At 46.5% G+C, this 16,323-nt stretch overlaps 1 protein-coding gene across 4 annotated transcripts in view; it reads left to right on the top strand.

Annotated features, from left to right (window-relative positions):
* LOC129865181 (USP6 N-terminal-like protein) overlaps positions 1-14,555 on the top strand; it is a 64,805-nt gene extending 50,250 nt beyond the window's left edge. For 3 of the 4 annotated variants that reach the window (XM_055937711.1, XM_055937709.1, XM_055937710.1), the window contains 9 exons: positions 3,443-3,550; positions 3,895-4,004; positions 5,007-5,055; positions 5,340-5,460; positions 7,058-7,152; positions 7,544-7,609; positions 8,515-8,614; positions 8,858-9,010; positions 11,352-14,555. In XM_055937711.1, coding sequence (XP_055793686.1) covers positions 3,443-3,550; positions 3,895-4,004; positions 5,007-5,055; positions 5,340-5,460; positions 7,058-7,152; positions 7,544-7,609; positions 8,515-8,614; positions 8,858-9,010; positions 11,352-13,003 — 2,454 coding nt within the window. In that variant the 3' untranslated portion in view covers positions 13,004-14,555. Of the gene's footprint in view, positions 1-3,442; positions 3,551-3,894; positions 4,005-4,032; positions 4,243-5,006; positions 5,056-5,339; positions 5,461-7,057; positions 7,153-7,543; positions 7,610-8,514; positions 8,615-8,857; positions 9,011-11,351 lie in introns of those variants that run through there. The other variant, XM_055937712.1, reaches the window with a different exon arrangement.
* Positions 14,556-16,323: the final 1,768 nt, after the last annotated feature.

The raw sequence follows: 16,323 nt of genomic DNA, 5'->3' as shown, positions 1-16,323 counted from the left end.
TCTGGCGAGCCCAGAGAGCAAATCAAGTGCGCTATATGCCTACTACTGGCCAATCGGATTGCTTAAATTACCGTGTTTGCAGTAACGTAGCAGGTATAAAAGAAAGCTACAGCAAAGTTGATACTATGATATTTCAAAACCATGACTAGAGGGAGACTCAACGAATACAGCAAAGAGCTGCTGTTTTTATGAGTGAGTTCATGTTTCAGTTCTTACTCAGCACTGTCAACACTTTGTATTCAACACTTTTATAAGCCATAAAATGTGCTTTCTTCCTATTCCCACTCAGCGCTACAACAATACCTGCAGAAGTAATGAATGAGTAGGAAAGTGTATCTATAGGTTTGCGTTGTTATTATTAGCGGCTTGGGTCTTTTTTAATATCCAGGAATGTTTCACTTTCTCTGTTCATAGGAGTAACAACATGAATGTGTGCATGTGGCAGAAATAATACGGTTTTGCTGTCAGCTGGAAGACGTTCTCCTTTTTGGTCAGGACCAGTGTCGGAAAGGGAGAGAAGAGGGTTGTTGAGGCGGACCCTCGGTCTGCTGCTCTCTCTCCGCTGAGACTGACCATCAAATGCAGCCATCATCTGCCCAGTACAATAAAAAGAAAGTGAATTATTTAAATGCTCAGCTGTGCCTCACAAGAAATGCAACAACAGATATATTACCAGTGTGATCATATAGCCCACCTCAAATTTCAAAATATAATTCAAAACCTTACCTGAACAACAATTCATTGGCAGGGCAATTCAAGCAAAGCCAAAATGTGTTGATCATGTTTTGGGCCTATATTGCTACAGTACTTTTTTTACCTCATGTCTACAGTACTGTTTTTAATTGGTTAATGTTGCATAGGCTTGTGTTTTTTAAGTCATGTTAAAAAATCGATCTGAACTCAGAAAAGGTTGGTAGCCAATGTTCTAGTTTTCCCTGTTAACACTATCAATGTTTCCCTTTACTGTGGTAATTGTGATCGAATCAACACAATATTAACCACTTTCAATGTAACATACCGAAACAAAACAAATTATGTAAGAGATTTTTGTAGGCAGAACGCATTGGAGTAGGATTCTATTGCATTGACGCACACTGCCCAACCCGTACTCAGACCAGTGCGACATAAACAATCAGAGCTGCAGTAGACCTATATGCAAATAGACCGTTGCCATATATGTATCCGTGCCATTTACTTTGAACTGGACTGTGTTTACAGCATGAGCGGTCGTGAGTCGATGCGCTTGTTTTGAGATCAAAGTGAAATCGGCATGTAGCTACGTGTGTACATTTTGTTCATATCCTTTCCTCGTTAGTGAGTTATTAGCCCAGTTATAGATCATTTGTAGTTAGCAATAAGGGAGTGATTGCTTCCTACAAGAGCACAAAATGTGTACATTTCTAGGCATCTTTGAAAAGCTGCTACTGTAGGTTGAATGATAGAACACCTGTTTACATGTTAAAATGTTATGGGATGCATTTTCTCCATAGTTTATGGTAGGCCACTCTATTAGGCTTACATTATGATCAAATAGCCACAGTAGCCTACTTGGCCACTGTTATAACTAACTTAAAGCGGGTACAGCCTCAGTGTTCACTGTAAACACGCGCTGGATGTTGCACATCATTTTCATAATGTTAAAGTTTGCACACACACACACACATACACACACACACTGAGCATGACCAGATTCCTTGGCCAGATGGGTAGGTCTCCCCTTCTAAATGTCCTCTCCATCTACCCAGAGGTCCAGACACACATCACCTATAGTCTCTTTTCCAATCACCCAGAATCAGCTGATGTAAGAAGGGATTTATAAATACATTTGATTTTGATTTGAATAATAGTTGTGTATATACTTTGTTCTTCACCTACATACTTGTCCTTCACGCGCATACATGTCCTTCACGCGCATACATATCCTTCACGCGCATACATGTCCTTCACGCGCATACATGTCCTTCACGCGCATACATGTCCTTCACGCGCATACATGTTCTTCACGCGCATACATGTCCTTCACGCGCATACATGTCCTTCACGCGCATACATGTCCTTCACGCGCATACATGTCCTTCACGCGCATACATGTCCTTCACGCGCATACATGTCCTTCACGCGCATACATGTCCTTCACGCGCATACATGTCCTTCACGCGCATACATGTCCTTCACCCGCATACATGTCCTTCACCCGCATACATGTCCTTCACCCGCATACATGTCCTTCACGCGCATACATGTCCTTCACGCGCATACATGTCCTTCACGCGCATACATGTCCTTCACGCGCATACATGTCCTTCACGCGCATACATGTCCTTCACGCGCATACATGTCCTTCACGCGCATACATGTCCTTCACGCGCATACATGTCCTTCACGCGCATACATGTCCTTCACGCGCATACATGTCCTTCACGCGCATACATGTCCTTCACGCGCATACATGTCCTTCACGCGCATACATGTCCTTCACGCGCATACATGTCCTTCACGCGCATACATGTCCTTCACGCGCATACATGTCCTTCACCCGCATACATGTCCTTCACCCGCATACATGTCCTTCACCCGCATACATGTCCTTCACCCGCATACATGTCCTTCACCCGCATACATGTCCTTCACGCGCATACATATCCTTCACGCGCATACATGTCCTTCACGCGCATACATGTCCTTCACGCGCATACATGTCCTTCACGCGCATACATGTTCTTCACGCGCATACATGTCCTTCACGCGCATACATGTCCTTCACGCGCATACATGTCCTTCACGCGCATACATGTCCTTCACGCGCATACATGTCCTTCACGCGCATACATGTCCTTCACGCGCATACATGTCCTTCACGCGCATACATGTCCTTCACGCGCATACATGTCCTTCACGCGCATACATGTCCTTCACCCGCATACATGTCCTTCACCCGCATACATGTCCTTCACCCGCATACATGTCCTTCACGCGCATACATGTCCTTCACGCGCATACATGTCCTTCACGCGCATACATGTCCTTCACGCGCATACATGTCCTTCACGCGCATACATGTCCTTCACGCGCATACATGTCCTTCACGCGCATACATGTCCTTCACGCGCATACATGTCCTTCACGCGCATACATGTCCTTCACGCGCATACATGTCCTTCACGCGCATACATGTCCTTCACGCGCATACATGTCCTTCACGCGCATACATGTCCTTCACCCGCATACATGTCCTTCACCCGCATACATGTCCTTCACCCGCATACATGTCCTTCACGCGCATACATGTCCTTCACGCGCATACATGTCATTCACGTGCATACGTGACTGTCATTTTGAACCTTGAGCGTTAGGGCTAGGGGGTGTGGTTGAAAGGTGAAGAACGGTCTCTTTGATGTTGTACTAAGAATGTCCTTTTCCCCATATCCATGTCTCCCTCCAGCTGGTGAGGCGGATCTATAAGGGAATTCCCCTACAGCTCCGAGGAGAGGTGTGGTGTCTGCTCCTCGACGTTCCCAAAATAAAAGAGGAGAAGAAAGACTTCTACGAGGTACGTTATGGAAACACGAGCCAGAAGCTCACAGCAGAGAGTTATAGTACTCTCTAGGACTAACATCCTTCCTCCCTGGGCAAAGTCATGTAGGAACTATACACATTCACACTGTAGTTGACTCTTTTATTGTCTCTCTCCACTCAGCCAGCTTCATTATAGCCCAGGCCTCATTAACATTCATAACCAGGCCGGCAAACCCTTCTAGTCACAACTGAGCTTTATTATAACTCAATAAACATTGGCGGGATGGATGAGTAGTTTTATTTCTTTGTATTTGACTCTCACAAACTCTCACACACACTCCCTCAGTGACTCTGTGCTGTTGTGTTTCCTGTGTGTAGAAGCTGAAGCTCAGGGCTCGAGGTCTGTCTCCTGACGTCCGTCAGATTGACCTGGATGTGAACCGAACCTACAGGGACCACGTCATGTTCATGACCCGCTACGATGTCAAGTCAGTATCTCCCTCCGACTGTGTACACACACACACACACACACACACACACACACACACACACACACACACACACACACACACACACAGAGACCACGTCATGTTCATGCACCGCTACGACGTCAAGTCAGTATCTCCCTCCGACTGTGTACACACACACACACACACACACACACACACACACACACACACACACACACAGAGACCACGTCATGTTCATGCACCGCTACGACGTCAAGTCAGTTTTTCATACTCCAGGTGATGAGAATTACAACATCTACACTTAGTCACTACAGAATAGTACCCTTAATTAGGCCCTGGAGTTTTTCTTGACCATGTGCCCTGACTAGGAAAAACCCCTGGTCGTAGCCTGGGCCATGATGCACATCTATCTGGCCATACCTCTTTCTGTCATAATGGTGGCTGACATTTGACATTTCCCTGTAAGGAAGTGAGAGGACACACACGTCCCTTTTCTGTGTTTTTACTTCTGCTTGATGACGTCATGGAGAGAGCCAAAAGCAGGGTCCCCTGGGAAGCAAACACTGTGGCCTGCAGAGTCAGAGAGCAGCACGGACCTGGCAGCCACAGCCTCACAGGAACTAAACACATTGCCTCGATACTGACCATGACACAATACAACTACCAACTACCTCAAACACAGCTATACCATGAAAGCATAAAGACATACAACTACCTCAAACACAAAGGTTGCCATTACTGGCCAAATATAGGAAGTAAAAATCACTAATGCATTTGTTCATCTCATTTAGAAGACAATACGACTATTAGAGCATTTGAATGATGAGAGAAGACCAGATCTCTCATGAAAAATACAATTTATCTCAAGGAGACTAACCTGGCTAAATAAAAAAGCCACCTGAATTCAACACTTTTTTGTGATCAATTGTGAAGCTCCTGAGGTGTTCCTGTTAGTTAACCTGCACTTCCATCAGATGACGTCTAGTCATTAGTAGGTTGACTGTTTGTTGTTGTTTTCAGGCAGCAGGCTCTGTTCCACGTCCTAACAGCCTACTCCGTGTACAACACGGTGAGTCACACTACAACACATTCCAGAATGAATCGCCCGACACCTCGACGCTTTTCTTTACCCTACCTCTCCTTTCCCCAATCAACTGTTTTCTACAGCCTCGTCCTTCTCCTCTCCCTCGTCCTTCTTTTATCCCCTCATCCAGCTCCTCCTGATCATCCTCCCATGTTCTCTCCATCCACTGACCTCTTCTGTTCCTGTCTAGATATAGAGAAGTGAGTTTGTGTGCAGTTTTGCATGCGTGTTTGTCTATACATTATAAAACTCTGTGTGTGTGTGTATAGGAGGTGGGGTACTGCCAGGGCATGAGTCAGATCACTGCTCTGTTGCTCATCTATATGAATGAAGAGGATGCCTTCTGGGCTTTGGTCAAACTGCTGTCTGGACAGAAACACGCCATGCATGGTAAACACACACTCTACACACTGTGTAACATCCATCTTAGACAGTCCTTCAGTAGCCCACGCAAAACCCACGCCTCAACCATACCATATATTTTACCATATAGGACACAAGTCAATTCAGGGGTAGCATACTAGACCAGACACTAAGTAGGCATGAACAGCCGTGCCCTAGAACACATAGGATAGTTAGCTCTGGTCTTTTACTCCAAACATTCCTTAAGGCCAACATGACCCCACTGACACAGGAACGTGCCCTACGGATAGAATATAAACACACACTCACACACTGTATACACACTCTCACATACCTTTCAAGGACTTAGGCTGTCTCTTCTGGGCCCCATAAAATGTGAGGAAACGCATTTCTAGAGAACCCTCCCTTACAGCTTCTTACCAGATATCTATAGAGCTCACCCAATCTCATGTCCCTTCCATTCAGACACACACACACTGTATACACACCCAATCTCACGTCCCTTCCATTCAGACACACACACACACACTGTATACACACCCAATCTCACGTCCCTTCCATTCAGACACACACACTGTATACACACCCAATCTCACGTCCCTTCCATTCAGACACACACACACACACTGTATACACACCCAATCTCACGTCCCTTCCATTCAGACACACACACACTGTATACACACCCAATCTCACATCCCTTCCATTCAGACACACACACCCAATCTCACGTCCCTTCCATTCAGACACACACACACTGTATACACACCCAATCTCACATCCCTTCCATTCAGACACACACACACTGTATACACACCCAATCTCACATCCCTTCCATTCAGACACACACACACTGTATACACACCCAATCTCACGTCCCTTCCATTCAGACCTACACACACACACTGTATACACACCCAATCTCACGTCCCTTCCATTCAGACACACACACACACTGTATACACACCCAATCTCACGTCCCTTCCATTCAGACCCACACACACACACTGTATACACACCCAATCTCACGTCCCTTCCATTCAGACCCACACACACACTGTATACACACCCAATCTCACGTCCCTTCCATTCAGACCCACACACACACACTGTATACACACCCAATCTCACATCCCTTCCATTCAGACCCACACACACACACTGTATACACACCCAATCTCACGTCCCTTCCATTCAGACCCACACACACACTGTATACACACCCAATCTCACGTCCCTTCCATTCAGACCCACACACACACTGTATACACACCCAATCTCACGTCCCTTCCATTCAGACACACACACACACTGTATACACTCCCAATCTCACGTCCCTTCCATTCAGACCCACACACACACTGTATACACACCCAATCTCACGTCCCTTCCATTCAGACACACACACACACACTGTATACACACCCAATCTCACGTCCCTTCCATTCATACCCACACACACACTGTATACACACCCAATCTCACGTCCCGTCCATTCAGACACACACACACACACTGTATACACACCCAATCTCACGTCCCTTCCATTCAGACACACACAGCGAGAACCACCAGAGTCATTTCCTACATTTGATCAAATGCTCTGTAATCTCCGCCCCTCTAGGGTTTTTTATCCCCGGGTTCCCCAAGCTGATGCGCTTCCAGGAGCACCATGACCGCATCCTCAAGAAGATGATGCCCAAACTGAAGTCACACCTGGTGAGGCCCGCAGAGCACGCACACACACACAGCCTGGGGGAGGGGGTAGTGGTATATAAATGACAGCCCTAATCCAGCTGGTATGGGGGACTGAGTTGAGTGCCACAGCAGCAGCCTTTGATGTGTTGAGATTAAAGGGTGGTGGAATGAGAGAGAGAGAGATGCCATGTCTACACACACAACCAGGCACACACAGAAATGGCTTTTATTCTGCTTTTAATATGGGGCCTTGGGCACATTGGTGGATTCACCACTGCTGTTAAACCAAGGCCACTGTTTAAATATACACACACACACACACACACACACACACACCACACACCACACACCACACACACACACACACACACAGAGAGAGAGAGTGGTAATGGCTTGTTAACCTCTGTTTCAGGACACACAGGAGGTGTTCACCAGCCTGTACACTATGAAGTGGTTCTTCCAGTGTTTCCTGGACAGGGTGAGTGACTGAATCACATCCCCTTCCCTCTGTATCAGAATGTTAGACAGGGTGAGTGACTGAATCACATCCCCTTCCCTCTGTATCAGAATGTTAGACAGGGTGAGTGACTGAATCACATCCCCTTCCCTCTGTATCAGAATGTTAGACAGGGTGAGTGACTGAATCACATCCCCTTCCCTCTGTATCAGAATGTTAGACAGGGTGAGTGACTGAATCACATCCCCTTCCCTCTGTATCAGAATGTTAGACAGGGCGAGTGACTGAATCACATCCCCTTCCCTCTGTATCAGAATGTTAGACAGGGTGAGTGTCTGAATCACATCCCCTTCCCTCTGTATCAGAATGTTAGACAGGGTGAGTGGCTGAATCACATCCCCTTCCCTCTATCAGAATGTTAGACAGGGTGAGTGTCTGAATCACATCCCCTTCCCTCTGTATCAGAATGTTAGACAGGGTGAGTGTCTGAATCACATCCCCTTCCCTCTGTATCAGAATGTTAGACAGGGCGAGTGACTGAATCACATCCCCTTCCCTCTGTATCAGAATGTTAGACAGGGTGAGTGGCTGAATCACATCCCCTTCCCTCTATCAGAATGTTAGACAGGGTGAGTGTCTGAATCACATCCCCTTCCCTCTGTATCATAATGTTAGACATGGTGAGTGTCTGAATCACATCCCCTTCCCTCTGTATCCTTTAGGCCTGCAGCTTTTCTAAATATGTCTTTGTAAAGCATCAGTCATTATCACACCATGCCTACTGCGGGTGTTGGGCTAAAGAAAGTGTTCAATTATATTCTGAAAATATCTTCTCCTTTCATGCTGTCTCATTCTCTCTCCCTATTGTTCTCTCTCCTTCATTATCTTTCTTCCTCTCTCTGTCTCTCTCCCTATCTCTCCCTCAGACCCCCTTCACCCTGACCCTGCGGATCTGGGACATCTATATCCTGGAGGGAGAGAGAGTTCTGACCGCCATGTCCTACACGGTCCTCAAATTGCACAAGAGTAAGACCAGAACAGTAGGATTGTGCTATTGTGACCACGTGGTTGTCTTGTGACCACGTGGTTGTCTGTGCACCACCAGACTATTTTAGCCCGCTGAACTAAAGCCCCAGCTTCAGGTCTCAGGCAAAGTTGCTCTTCAAGTTCACTGAACCACCTCCGCTAACTTCTAAGATCTGTGACTGTCGTCAAACTGCACAGGAGAAAGTGTTCTCACACTGCGTGTGTGTGTGTGTTTGTTTGCAGAGCACCTGTTGAAGCTGTCTATGGAGGATCTGGTTGAGTTTCTGCAGGTGACTCTGGCCAAGGACTTCTTCTTTGAGGATGACTTTGTGATTGAGCAGCTGCAGAACAACATGGTGGAGCTAAGGAAGTCCAAACTGGAGCTTGCTGCACCAGGTAGCCTCCTGCCCCCAACACCTCTCATACACACTGATTACAGTAGGCTATACATTTGTCACACACACGCAGATTAGACAACTGCCACACACAAGCTCAAAATATCAACACACACACACACGGATGTATCACCCTGCATATGTTACTTCACTTACATTCACCCTCAACCACACAGTTACAGTTCAAGTGCACACACAAACAGCTCTCCTGCTGGCTGCGGTGTAGTAGTATTACCAGTGGTAGTAGTAATTAGTGATAGCAGTCTGTCTCATCTTGCTTTCTGTCTCTTGCTTAATCTGCCTCTTCTCCCTCTTCTCCCAATGGTTCGGCCCAGCCTACAAAAGTGTGGGTGGGAGTGGGGGCCACATCCCCTCCTACGACAGTAACCGGTGGGCTATCCTGACTGGTGTTCCCCTGTTTCATCATCTGTCCATCCCTCCCTCCCTCCGTCAGTCCCTCCGTTTTCCGTCTGTCTGTCTGTCGCCTTTCTGTCCAGCAGCCCTGGGCTTCTCTTACAGAACATTCTCCCAATGTTGCCGCAACCTTGTGCAGTAGCTCCTGCAACTCAGGCCAGGCTACTATTGGTAAAGCTGCCTTGGAGTCTTGAAGTGGAGGGATTGTCCTTCTCTATTACTACCACACCCGTTGTCTCTGACTGCTTTTAGCGAAGTACTGCAGATAGTCATTATCAGTGCAGTAGTAACCATTTAAGCTCCCACTTTAGATAATACAATACTTGGAGTCAATACTTTCAGTTAGTAAGATACATCTTGCCTAAAGCTTTGACTGGTCACCGCTCAACATTGTAGGCTACATAATGGCTTAACCTCCGAATGTCCTAATGTACTGTGGCATCCTACCACACTGGGTGTGTGTACACACACACACAGTGAGAGAGCTATTTTCTCTTCCTGGTGACAGGATAATAAGTATCATCCAACAGCGGATGCTTTTTGTTGGACTGCAGCACTCGGGGCCCATCTTCAACCCATCGTCTACTAGTGAACCAACCACGTGTCATGTTGAGACATGGAGATTCAGAAACTTTGACAGTTAAGTTGTTGGATGAGGTTTTTAATGAGAGGCTAAACGAAGGTTTGAATAGGTTGTTGTCTGTGTTTTACGTTTGAATGTGGGGTGGAGACTGCATCCTACCCTTCACTTGGAAACCCCAAAGCACCTGTGTCAGTGAACACATTTCCTGGGTGAATCCTCAATACTGTCAAGTGGCTTCCTCTCCTGAGTCCAAACTGAGAAGACTGGATGGGTGAGAGCAATAAAGCACTGATCTCGGCTGTATCCCAATACATTTGAATGGCTTCCGTTTCTTGTCTCCTTTCCTTTATCCCTAACCAAAGCGCCATTATTTCCCTTGTCCGGGCTTTTCAGATCAGTGGTTCTAAGTGATAGTAGAGAAGGACAGGAAGCTGTGTAGGAGTGATGGATGCTGTGACTTACAGGCAGAGTTTCTCCATATTGTTTTCACCCATTCAGTCTAAGGACAGGGAAATGGGACACTTTCTTACACACCGGAGAGCCACTTTAGTTTGTGGATTCAATACCAGTCAGTGACAGCACTTCCTGGTTCAAACTCACCCCACTTCCCGGTCCTGTCACGTCACTTCCTCTTCTCTAGCTCGTGTCTCCTGGTTTCTATGGTGATTGTGGACGCACTGTTCCTACCAGAGCCCAACACATCCAGTGTCACACCTTCACTGTCTGTTTCTCTGTATATCTGTGTCACCTGTACTGTACTTTCTTTTCATGACACTGGTAGATACGATTATGTAGTAGTAGTAGTAATAATAATAATATACTCAGGTAATAGAGTTTTTAAAACTGCATGGAGTTGATATATTTATGTTTTTTGTCCTTAAGTGCTAACTCGGCCATGTTTCCTACTTTACCTCTTACAAGTGCTTCTAAAGTCTTTAAGGACAGTCTGTTAGCTCATTTCAGTCTGACCTTTTGAAGTCTGTCTGCTGCTGCAGCTAAGTACATTTTAGTGAAACTGAGTGAAAACATATTATTTCAGTCTACACTTTTGAATGGCCCTTCCTAATTGGACGCCTCTGGCTCGCACTCTGGGTATTGAATATCAGATATATATTTCAGATGTTGTATTTTGTTATGTCCTTGGTGGGTTTCTCGCCTGTGGAGACGTGATTATTCAGTGTTGTGGTGAATGTAATTCTCTCTTTATTTTCACCCCCCGTCGCCAGTGATGTTGCATGAATCCATATTGCCCTTTTTTAAATATTCATCGTTTGAAAGATGCCTTTTCCCGTTTTGTGTTCTCCCTCCAGGTGCTCTAACCCGTCTGTTTGTTTTATCTGTGCAGGTAAAGAGGACGAGTATCCCAAGAAGCTGCTTGGGCAGCTTCCCCCAGAGCCGGCGGTGAACCAGAACCACGTGGCAAATGGTCAGAGCCACGCCCAGCCGGCCGAGCCCCCAAAAGCGACTAGCCCCTCCCCCGAGCGCCAGCGGGACAGCCGACCCCCCAGCCGGGCGCGCAGGGACTCCCTGGAGAAGTTGGTCCGGCAGCACAAGGCTGAGAAGAGGGAGGCCAGATCACGGGGGTCTGGAGAGAACTCCGTCCACGTAGACCCCCACTGCAAACCGCCCTCCGCCCCCACCCTCGCTACCCCAGAGAGAGGGTTCACACCTACACCGTCCCCGGCGCCCTCTCCTTCGCCACACCCCAACCCTCCTACAAAAGTGGTGGACGGAGGGAAGCCTCAGAACCACGCCACGGCCAACCACAACTCCAATGCCGCCTCCAGCAGCTCTCGTAAAGACATCGCCCCGCGCTGGGTCAAGCCCTCCGAGACCAAGCTGGAAGCGGCCAAGGCAGCGGCGGCCAGGGAGATCCAGCTGAGCCGCGGTGGTTCCCCGGCCCCCTCCAGCCCTGACGACACCCTGCTGCTCAACCGCCGGCCCCGCTCCAGGGGCTTGATCCCAGGCTCCAACCGTGGCTCCAACGCCTCTCAGTACGACAACGTGCCCGGGGGGGCAGAGCAGGACTTTGTGGAGGTCCTGGAGCTGGAGAGGCCACCGTCGCAGATGAGGCGCAGCGAGACACCGTCCCTACCCCCCACCCACACCCCCAGCCTGCAAGGGAGCATGGTTTCCATAGGGCCAGTGGCTAGGCAGGCCAAACACCCCATCCCCGCTGCCCTGTCCCTCAACAGCCCTACGGGGGGTAAACCCTTTGTCCACCCCAATGGCCAGAGCCAGTACCACACGCCCCCCCAGCAGTACTCCCCCGGCCGGCCTGCTATGGTGCCACTCCACTACCCTCCGTACAGTGTGAGCCTTGAGCAGAGGGGACTGGGAGAGGACAGGCACTACGGCCCCCCGCTCTCCCGAGGCACCCCAGCTATGGGTCTGATGTATGGGGAGAGGGCGTACGTCACCACCCAGCGGCCCAGCCACTCTCCGGAGATAGCCCTCATGAACAACTCCTATGCCACCACCCACAGGCAGCCTCCCAGCTCAGCCCAGCCCCCCCGGACCATTGTAGGCCCGCTGGCCCCCCGCACCATACAGCAGCTGGACAGCCCTGGTAGTAACGCCTCCACATACCTGCGTCAGCCCACACGGCTCACCTCCGCTGCAGCAGCCTATCCGGTGCACCCTCCTGCTGACTACAACAGGTACGAGGGGCGCAGGAGGGGGGAGCAGACCACGCCCTACCTGCCTGAGGGGCCAGGCTGGGGAGGGGCAGCGGAGGTGCAGCCGCGGGGGCAGCAGGAAGGTGGTGACATGACATGTGCCCCTGGAGGTGTACCCCGCTCCCCCAGCTTCCAGAGGGCCCAGATGTCCCCCGTGCAGGAGTTCACCTTCTCTGACGGCCTGGCTCACTACAGGACACAGTTCCACGAGCAGCAGCAACAGCCCACCATGAGGCAGCAGCTCCCCCCGCTGTTCGGAGGACCACACTACAGGCACGCACCAGAGGCGTTCACCATGCAGGAGTCTATGTTGCTGTGAGAGGACGAGAGAGGGATAGAAAGACACTGAGGTGTAGTCACTGACACTTCGGCAGCAGAGACCAGCGGGAGTCCTACTGGAGTTAAGGAGTTTTAGTTTGGTTTGTGCTTTATATGTGACGTACTGACCTTTTTAAAAGTCATACTGCATCGTGAATGCTGCAGTATACCAGCTTCTGATGTTTTTATGGATCTATTTTAAAAACCCACTGAAGATTGATTATTTTATTTTTCGGATGTTAAATCATTAATGACAGGAGTTAAAAGTATATATATATATATATATGTCTTTTAGAGTTGAAAATGTACAGTAAATGATGTTTTGTTTATATACTGAGTTATTGAAACGTTATGAGTAGCAGGGGACACTTCTCCTGGCGAGACAAACTCAGTGATTCCATTTTTCTTTTCCATCTTTATTATTTTTTTATGAGTTACTTCCAAAATATCTACTTTAGAGGTCAATTTACTCTATATGCTTGTGAATATCTTATTTTTCAGAGAGAAGAAACAAAGCTATGTCAAATAATAGAGTTACGGAACAGTGACAATTAAAATCATTGTTGAAAATATATAATTTCAATTCTGAAGCACCTCCACTGTATAACGACGGTTTTTAAAACGTTATTTTTTCATTGAGATTATTCTGTTGTCGCTCAGTTTAGCGACCACTGTCATTTCTAGTCATTGCAAAGCATTTCTGTAACCCGAATAGTGTGTACAGTATGTTTGGGTATCGAGGCCAGTGTCTACCCCATATTGAGACTGTAAACTCTATCAACAGTGAACTGTTTTGTCGTCCGTAGGGGAAAAAACACCCCTTTTCTACCTTGAAGTAATGTACGATTTACTTCCCTCTGAAAAGTTTACCTGAACATTAATTGCATATTAACAGTACAGTATTTTCATCACCACAGAGTAGGTGTCAGCTAAGTGCAAGAGGTTTCTATAGAGGGGGAATGTGTAACGGTATTGAAGTACTTACTAAGCCGCAATATGCTTTAATTGCCAACCCATGTCTTGTATTGTCAGCAGTCACATTCACTGCTCTTCAGTTACCAGCACTTACATATTAAATCATTCCATATACACACATCAACACTTACTGACCTGTACATACTACTTTGTAGTGTGACGTCACACATTTGAATACATATTCAACCAACTACCTTTTTTAGTGCTGATTCTCAACTATGTACTTTTTGATACAATGCTTATCGTTCTCACGGTTATAATTATACTGTTATTATTTGAACATGCAAATAAGTCATTCCTTTTTTTTGTTAAATAATTAATTGCAAAATGGTTTATAGTGTGACGTCACACATTTGAATACATATTCAACCAACTACCTTTTTTAGTGCTGATTCTCAACTATGTACTTTTTGATACAATGCTTATCGTTCTCACGGTTATAATTATACTGTTATTATTTGAACATGCAAATAAGTCATTCCTTTTTTTTGTTAAATAATTAATTGCAAAATGGTTTATCAGGTCATTCTTCAGAGACTTTTCTTTACTTAATAAAACAAAATGGGGTGTGCATTTCCGATCATGTGTCTGTATATTTGTGTGCGGATTTATTTCTGTAAGAATGTTGTTGTAAGAATTGCTATTCCCTTCATACATCAGTGAAGTGTCTTCGTACATATTCTACATGCATGGACCACAAAGCTCAAGCAGGATACTGGCTCGTGATTTATATCCCTGGAAAGGGGGATAACGAGTGCCAACATTATTCATCTGCTGATATTTGAGGAAATACTACCCTCTAGTGGAGAAACTAATTGCACCCTTTTCCAACCCTTTGCAGCTGCCAGACTTTTTCTTGAAGGATTATACAGGCCATTTTCCCAGGACCCCACGTGCTTTACTAAGAGTATTGCATGATATTTTGCACTTAGCACATTGTGTCTTGTTCTTTTTATTGAGACCAAAATATTTGTATGTGGGCCAAACTAGGAATTTGGTCATAGCAATAGGATCATTAAAAAGTTCAATTCTGAACACTCAATTTGCCTTTCATCAGACCTTTGCTGCTCAAGGGATACAATGGTGCCATCATGTGGCGGTACAGTGCTAATGCATAGAACATGGAACATTGCTGTACTACAGTAGGCCTGTCTTGGTGGAAGTACAGCCACTGTTAAACATTTAATGGACGCCTCAATCCCACAGCCACCAGGTAACCTCTCACATACCTGTTGTCTTTCAGTATCCAGTGCAGGCTGAGCTAAACACAGGATCTATTATACAATACCTCCTGTTTCCAATTCATGTATTTGGGCCTATTATTTTTACATGCATCTAAATATAAAATAATATGCAGATTGGCTTCATCAGTTCTTTAGTAAATATTTTATTTTTGTTTAACACAGAGGTAATTTGAATACATTTAAAAAAAAAAAAAAAAAATCTGAAATATACAGTACATTTAAAGTATTCAGATCCTTTGACTTTTTCCACGTTACGTTACAGCCTTATTCTAAAAATGATTCAAATCAATCCACACACAATACCCCATGATGTGAAAAAAGGTTCAGAAATGTTTGCAAATGTATACAAATACATTTTAAAAAGACCTTATTTACACAGGTATTCAGACCCTTTGCTATGAGACTTGAAATTGAGCTCAGGTACATCCTGTTTTCGTTTGTACTGTACAACTTGATTGGACTCCACCTGTGGTGAACTCAATTGATTTGACATGATTTGTAAAGGCACACACCTGTCTATAAGATCCCACAGCTGACAGTGCATGTCAGAGTAAAAACCAAGCCATAAGGTCGAAGGAATTGTCTGTAAAACTCTGAGACAGGATTGTGTCGAGGCAGATCTGGGGAAGGGTACCACAAATGTCTGCAGCGTTGAAGGTCCCCGAGAACACAGTGGGCTCCCGAATGATGAACTACCAAGATTCTTCCTAGGAAGCTAAACTGAGCAATCTGGGGAGAAGGGCCTTGGTCAGGGAGGTGGCCAAGAACTCGATGGTCACTCTGACAGAGCTCCATAGTTCTTCTGTGGAGATGGGAGAACCCTCCAGAAGGACAACCATCTCTGCAGCACTCCACCAATCAGGCCTTTATGGTAGAGTGGCCAGACGGAAGCCACTCCTCAGTAAAAGGCACATGACAGTCCGCTTGGAGTTCACCGAAAGGCACCTAAAGGACTCTGACCATGAGAAACAAGTTTCTCTGGTCTGATGAAACCAAGATTGAACTCTTTGACCTGAAGTCCAAGCATCACGTCTGGAGGAAACCTGGCACCATCCCTACGGTGAAGCATGGTGGCGGCAGCATCAATGTGTGGGGAGGTTTT

This window comes from Salvelinus fontinalis, chromosome 11 (genome assembly GCF_029448725.1).
Source record: "Salvelinus fontinalis isolate EN_2023a chromosome 11, ASM2944872v1, whole genome shotgun sequence".
Taxonomy (NCBI): domain Eukaryota; kingdom Metazoa; phylum Chordata; class Actinopteri; order Salmoniformes; family Salmonidae; genus Salvelinus; species Salvelinus fontinalis.
Note: the sequence above shows the minus strand (reverse complement) of the source record. Positions and strands in the feature narration are given on the sequence as shown.